At 38.0% G+C, this 7,673-nt stretch overlaps 1 protein-coding gene across 1 annotated transcript in view; it reads right to left on the reverse strand.

Moving 5' to 3' along the window:
• Positions 1-7,673, reverse strand: part of RTCA (RNA 3'-terminal phosphate cyclase) — a 44,291-nt gene that overhangs the window by 18,022 nt on the left and 18,596 nt on the right. Inside the window, exon 9 of the mRNA XM_006830917.1 lies at positions 787-881. Coding sequence (XP_006830980.1) covers positions 787-881 — 95 coding nt within the window. The remainder of the gene's footprint in view (positions 1-786; positions 882-7,673) is intronic.

Raw genomic sequence — 7,673 nt, forward strand, 5'->3', positions numbered from 1 at the left:
GAAAGCCTCATCTTTCTCCCGCGGAGTGGCTGGTAGTTTCGAACCGCTGACCTTAAGGTTCGCAGCCTGATTCGTAACCACTACGTTACCAGAACTCCTTAGAATACCTTAAAGGGGGCTAGAAGTTGCCCAGTCAAAGAGGCTTCCTATGGCACCTTTACACTGCATAAGACCATAGGTGGAATTCAGAACCCCATCCAGAACCAACTGAGGTAGGAAATTTCCACTTGAAAGGACAAGTAGACCAGCCTGGAGCAGCTAGAAGAACAGAAGTTACTTCGTGAAAGAAAGTCCGGCAGGAAAAATCCGAAAGAGTAACAGCAGTCTGACTGATTATTACTACAAGAACAAATAAGCTGTTTGACTGAGCGCCATCAAGGCAAGTGGTCGGGACCCCTCAGAGTAAACCCCCTTCCAAGACTGAGACTCAAGGGAATACATGAGCAGGCATGTGGTCTGGCTGGTGACCACACTGGTCACCTATAAGGGAAGATGGGGGAAATAAATAAATAAATAAATATATATACACACATACATACATCAAGCTTCAGAAAGCAAGCGAAGAAAAGGTTTCCAGAAATTAGAAGTTATTTAACTGTGCTGAATGTTATACAATGGCCAAGTAAGATGAGAACTGAAATTTGTGGAATATTAATTCCAGAAAACTTTAAAAACTAAACTAGGACTTGATAATTAGTTTCTGAAAGACAATGATTAAAAATCTATATTTAATCTAATTACCAAATATTCAAATCTAATAGGTTTTTATCTTATACACATCATTACCTGGTCTTGCAGATACTCATCCACAGCACCGCCATGTCTAAGATTTGCTAATAGCATTTCAGCAGCTTCAATTCCAACCTTGTCAGCATTTACACCTAGGGCAGGGACAACATAAAGATACATAAATTAATTGTGATGAGGCAAAAGTTGAATTAATACAGCTCAGTTAGCATAGGTATACATCTTTTAGGCCTCTGAAGTCACCCAATACACCCTTCAGAAGAAGGTCTTTAGTTCATTTAATTTTCTGAGAGTGTGGCAAATGCAAATACTTTATATCTATACAAAAGTAAAGGAAAAAAATCGACTGCTCTGACCCTGTTTAAAATGTAGTAATTATAAAGTCAGTTTATAACTAAGCATAATGCTAAAATGCTATGCTTCATTTCAAAATTTAAAACTTGTGATTTATATGTGCTACAATTAATCTCCAGATAATATCATCAGAATTAACTGATTAAAAATATTAGGGAATTAATTAAAATAAGCTAATAAAAAGCACATAAAAAATTTCAGATCAAATAGAAGTTTTTTTCTCTTTAAGATTTGAACATGTATTTTATCACCTTATTTTGAGTATCAGTCAGAATATATATCTCTATGCCCTACTTCTCCACACATATTTCAAATCTTTGGTAAAATGTTGAGTACCAAGTAAATGTGAAAGGATTATTTTAAGCTTTAGGCTTAAATTTAAATTTTTAAACTTTAGGCAAAAGAAGTCCTTGGATATACATGAAAATAACTTTTAAAGAAGATGGTCAATTTTATTTCTATTTGTTATTTGGAAATACTCTTTATTCTCTCCTTGATAGATTTTTCCAGAAAAGAAGACATTTCATTTATTTATTTGTTTTCAAAATTTCAAATTTTTCATTCTATATTCCTCACTACAGGTGCTGTTGAATCGATTCCAACTCATGGCAACCCTGTGCAAAACGAAACTCTTCCTGGTCCTGCGGCATCCTCACAATTATTATATTTGAGCCCACTGCTGCTGCCATTGTGTCAATCTATCATCTCGGTGAAGGTCTTCCTCTTCCCCCCTCCCACCCTCCACTTTATCAGCAATCATTATAGTAATAAAAATAAGTTACTATCTTTACCAGCAATAAATTATAGTAATACAATAAAGTTACTATCTTTACAACATCAATCATTCAAGTATTTGCATGACAGTAAGAAAAATGTTGAAGATATGGTGTAAATCTTGGCTCCTTGGGTAAACTGCCTAGCCTCTTCAATTTCCTCATTCAGAAAATGGAGATGTTAATACCCATATTGCAAAGCTGTTCTACAAGTTACAGATAACATTTACAAAGCCTTTATTGTCAAAAGTGGTACTTAAGTGTTAAAAAGTTACTATTGTTCAGACCCCACTTGTCCGTCAGTTTGTCACAGCATGTTTCTATGATTTTGGAAGCTATGCCACCAGTACTTTAAATACCAGCAGCATCAACTATGGTGGGCATGTTTCAGCTAAGCTTTCAGATTAGAAAGACTAGGAGAGACTGGGAAGAAGGAGAGGCAGATGGACTTCTGAATGGTTGGCCTCTGAAAACTTTATGAACAGCAACAGAACACTGTCAGATATAGTGCTGGAAGAAAAGTCCTTCAGGTTGGAAGGCACTCAAAATACAATTGGGGAAGAGCTGCCTTCTCAAAGTGGAGTTGACCATAATGATGCAAATGTATTTGTTAACGGGGCACAACTCAAAATGAGGATAAATAGCTGCAAACATCAATTAATATTTGGAACATGGAATGTACAAAGTATGAATCTAGGAAAACAGAAAGTTGTCAAAAATGGAAACAGAACTCATAAAGATATTCTAACTCATTACTGAGTTGAAATGGATGATATTGGCCATTCTGAATTTGAGAATCATATGGTTTACTATGCCAGGAAGGGCAAATTCAAGAGGTATGGTATCATATTCACTGACAAAAACAACATTTCAAGATGTAGCTTGAGGTACAAGTCTGTCTATGACAAACTGACAGACAAGTGGGTTTGCTCAATAATATCCATATGCCTACAAGGAAGACCAGTTAATATAATTATTATTCAAATTTACACACCAAATACTAAGGGCAATGATGATGAAACTGAAAGAATTCTACCACCTTCTCCAGTTTGAAATTGATCAAACTTGCCATAAAGATGCACTGGAAATTATTATAAATGGAGACTATGGCAACAAAGAAGAAGAATGTGAAGGTAGAAAATATAACACTGTTGATAACAACAATGCTGGAGCTCACAGTATGAACTGCACCTCAATGTAAAGAAAACAAAAATCCTCACCACTGGACCAATAAACAACATCCATATAAATGGAGAACAGATTGAAGTTGTCGAATACTTCATTTTGCTTGGATCAACTATCAACACTCATGGAAGCAGCAGTCAAGAAATCAAACAACATATTGCATTAGGCAAATTTGCTGTACAAGACCCCTTGAAAGTGTTCAAGAACAAAGATACCTCTTTGAGGAGCAACATGTACCTGACCCAAGCCATGGTATTTTCAGCAACTTCAGATGCATGTGAAAGTTGTACGGTGAATAAAGAAGACCATAGAACTGACGCATTTGAGTTATGGTGTTGGAGGAGAATATTAAAAGTACTATGGACCACCTAAAGAACAAATAGATCTGTATTGGAAGAAGTACAGCCGGAGTGCTCCTTGGAAGTCAGGATGGCCAGACTTTGTCTGCCATACTTCAAATATATTATCAAGAGGAACCAGTCCCTGGAGAAGGACACCATGTTTGGTAAGATGAAGCGTTGGAGAAAAAGAGGAAGACCCCCAATGAGATGGATTGGCACAATGGTCTCAGGGATAGCGACAATTGAGAGGTCGGCACAAGACTGGGCGGTGCTGTATTTTGTTGTACATAGGGTTGCTATGAATTGGTCCTGACTTGATGGCACTTAACAACAGCAATATTGCAACCACATAAAGTTAGAAGGGATTCTTTAAAGTAGATCATGGTCTAATTGTTAAGGAACACATAATCACTATGCAGGTTAAGGGCTCTGCCTACGATTCAAACTCAGCTATTAACACTCTCAAGTTAGTTCTTTCTAACATATACTGCTGCCTTCATCTAAAAGGCAAGATTCTCCTAGACAAAACAAAAACCTCGTCTTTCTTACAGGATCAAAGAATGTTAGAGCTGGAAAGACCTCGGATTTTACAGGCTAATCCTCAAAGATCCAAATAGGTTTAGTAACAATGAGACAAATATGTCGAGTTAACATTTTGTTTCCACTATAATCAGTCAATATTGCTTCTGGTAATACCTGTTATGCATTAATTAATATTCAGGATCTGATGATTTTCTAGTTAATTCAAATTACAATGAAAGTGGATCTGTGAAATTGGGGCCAGAAAATTATCTGATACCCTTAATATACTGACAACACAAGTTATGGTGACCCCCAAGTTGCCCTTGCATTTACTAATGCCATCTCACCTGATATAAGTTCCTTGTTCAGGAAACAAGGGGAGGCAAAGCAGGTGGCAATCTGAATGAGTGTATTGCTATATACCCTATTCTCTCAACACTGGATGTCTAAACAGAAATACTGTTGTTGCTGTTGCTAAGTGCCATTGAGTCTGTTCTGATTCATAGGGACCCTGTATAGGGTTTCCAAGGCTATATATCTTTGCAGGAGCAGAAAGCCTAATTTTTCTCCCATGGAGTGGCTGGTGGGCTACACAGTCTAGTGCTTAACCTCTAGAGCCACTGCACTCCCCATATAAATACTTGTTGTTGTTAGGTGCCATCAAGTCGGTACTGACTCATAGCAACCTTATGCACAGCAGAACGAAACGCTGCCCGATTCTGGGCCAACCTCACTACTGTTGCCATGCCTGAGTCCATTAATGCTGCCACTTGGCCAATCCATCTCGTTGGGGGGGTCTTCCTCTTTTTCTCTGATCCTCCACGTTACCAAACATGATATCCTTCTCCAGTTTGGCCATCCTGGCCTCAAAGCAGCACTCTGGCTGTACTTCTTCCATCACAGATCTATTGGTTCTTTTGGTGGCCCATGGCACTTTCAATATTCTCCTCCAACACCATAATTCAAAAGCAAAAATTCTACTACAGTCTTCCTTATTTATTGTCCAGCTTTCGCATGCATATGATGTTACTGAAAATTACTATGGCTTGGGTCGCATGCATATGACGTTATTGAAAATACCATGGCTTGCGTCAGGTGCATCTTAGTCGTCAAGCTGACATTTTGCTCTTCAACACTTTTAAAAGGTCTTGTGAAGCTGATTTGCCTAATGCAACATATCATTTGATTTCCTGACTGCTGCTTCTATGAGTGTTGATAGTTGATCCAAGAAGAACGAAGTCCTTGACAACTTCAATCTTTTCTCCATTGATAAGAATGTTGTTTATTGGTCCAGTGGTAAGGATTTTTGTTTTCTTTACACTGAGATGTAATCCATATCGAAGGCTGTGCTCTTTGATCTTCATAAGTAAATGTTTTAAGTCCTCTTCACTTTCAGCAAGCAAGGTTGTGTCATCTGCATATCACAGGTTGCTAATATAAATACTAGTGTATTCAAAAAGAACTTATGAGTAAAAGTTGTCCTATATGACAAACTAAGAAAAAAAGCTTTGAAAGACTATCAGAAAAGAAGTACAAGACTGGCCAAAAAAGTTAATTCCATGCATTGTTGATAACAGAGTAATGGTCCTTTTACTATGTCAATGCAGTATGTCACAATATACCTCGTAAAATAACTCTACCATCTATATTCGCCACTTGTGAATAGTATTACGATTTACCCAGCAGCCCAACCTAGAAATGTAGTAGCTCATTGTTAACACTGTCCCCTTCCTTTCCCATAGCCAACTGCACACTAAACCATCTATTCACTCTCTTGATGTTGTTGTTAGGTGCCATCAACTCACAACAGACAAAAACACTACCCAGCCCTGTACCACCCTCACAACTATGTTACGCTTGAGCCCATTGCTGCTACCATGGTACCAATCCACCTTGTTGGGGGTCTTCCTCTTTTTCACTGACCCTCCACTTTACCAAGCATAATATCCTTCTCCAGGGACTGGTTCCTACTGGCAATATATCTAAAGGATAAGAGATGAAGTCTCACCATCCTTGCCTCTAAGGAGCAGTCTGGCTGGACTTCCAACATGTATTTGTTTGTTTCTCTGACAGTCCATGGTACTTTCAATATTCTTTTATAACACCATAACTCAAATGCAACAATTTTTCTGCAGTCTTCTTAGTCACCCTCTTAAATACATTTATATCAGTACCTATCTAGCCCTAGTTGGGTGCAGGCACAAGTGTATATAAAAGGGTGAATTACCAGTTACTCCATTCCTTGGTGTAGGCCCTCACGATTTTTTACTTGACATCTGTAATAAACTCCAGTAAAGTTTTATGCTATTCCTCTTCATGGCTATCAAAATTACCTTTCTAAAAATCAGAACTTACACCTTAAAATTCTTAATCCTCAGTGTTTCAGGACAAAATCCCTTTGTGTGGCCTATCACTCTTTAAATCTGTCCTCTGTCGTCTCTAGTCTCCTCTCTCTCCATTCCCCACACAGACCATACACTTGTCAGAAAACATTCTATTAGGCCGAACACAGATCTATTGGTTCTTTTGGCGGCCCATGAACACTTTTTTTGGTCCTTCCTTCTTAGCACTCATTTTTCTATCTGGCTAACTTCTTAACCACAGAATCTATTCAAAGATCATTAAGTAGTAGGGGCCAGGTCTGAGGCCAGTCAGCCCCCAAAGCAGGATTACCTACTTGCTCTTCCTTTGCTCCCAGAGCATCCTGGGGAACATCACTGTCACAGCACTGGTCTGTCTCCCCTGCTAGACTAAGCCAGGAAGCAGGAAGAGCACCTTCACTCCTGAATCCCTAGTATACAGTAGCTGGCTCCTCATGGGACGCAATGAACTTAAACTAAATTCATGTTACTCCAAATGCTTGCTACACACTTATTACCTGCAGCATGTTTGCTCCTATTCTCTAATTTATGTGTGAATTATTTTTGCCTTCTCTGTGTGCAGTGACTAAGTCTTTTCTGGTTCCTCACTGCATCTAATGTCTAATTAGTATGTACCACATACAGTTTTGGAGCCCAAGTGTGGCACTGTAGGATAAGCACTGGGCTGCTAATCACAAGATCCGCAGTTCAGACATTCTTTGGAAATCCTATGCAGAGTCGCTATGAGTTGGAACAGACTTGATGGCACTTAACAACAACAACAAATACAATTTTACACCACCACTACTTCTTAAACTTAACTGTATCTGAGTATTTGAAAAGCTTGTCAAACACAGATTGTTGGATCACACCTCCAGAGATTTCAATTTGATAAGTCTGGGGTGGGATCCATGAATTTTTATTTCGAACCAACTCCAAGATGATACTGACCTGTTACCAGCCTACCAACCACATTTTGAACAGAACTGCTTGAGATAGAATCATTTATGTCAGATCAACTGGAAATGTTGATTTTACTTATTCTATTCTACTGATTGGATATGATTTTCAAGTAGTACCCCAAATTACCAACTGAGCAGATTAAGATGACTTGATTTTGTTTTAACTCAACAGTAATAATGTGATTAAACAACGTAAGTAGGATAAGCATCTTTTGAAGAAATTATAAAATAGAACTAGAGCAATCTACTACCATACAAGAAACTACCATTAAGAAAGAAACTGGCTGATGAAATTAACGAAATATTAGCAAACAGGTGCATATATATATCTCCTCTCTCAAATATACCAAATCTTACCAAAACAAACTAATTCTCTTTCATAAAATAAACTACTCAATAACTTTTAATCACCAATATAATAACTAATAT

The sequence above is a fragment of the Chrysochloris asiatica genome, unplaced genomic scaffold (assembly GCF_000296735.1).
Source record: "Chrysochloris asiatica unplaced genomic scaffold, ChrAsi1.0 scaffold00002, whole genome shotgun sequence".
In the NCBI taxonomy this organism is placed as follows: Eukaryota; Metazoa; Chordata; class Mammalia; order Afrosoricida; family Chrysochloridae; genus Chrysochloris; species Chrysochloris asiatica.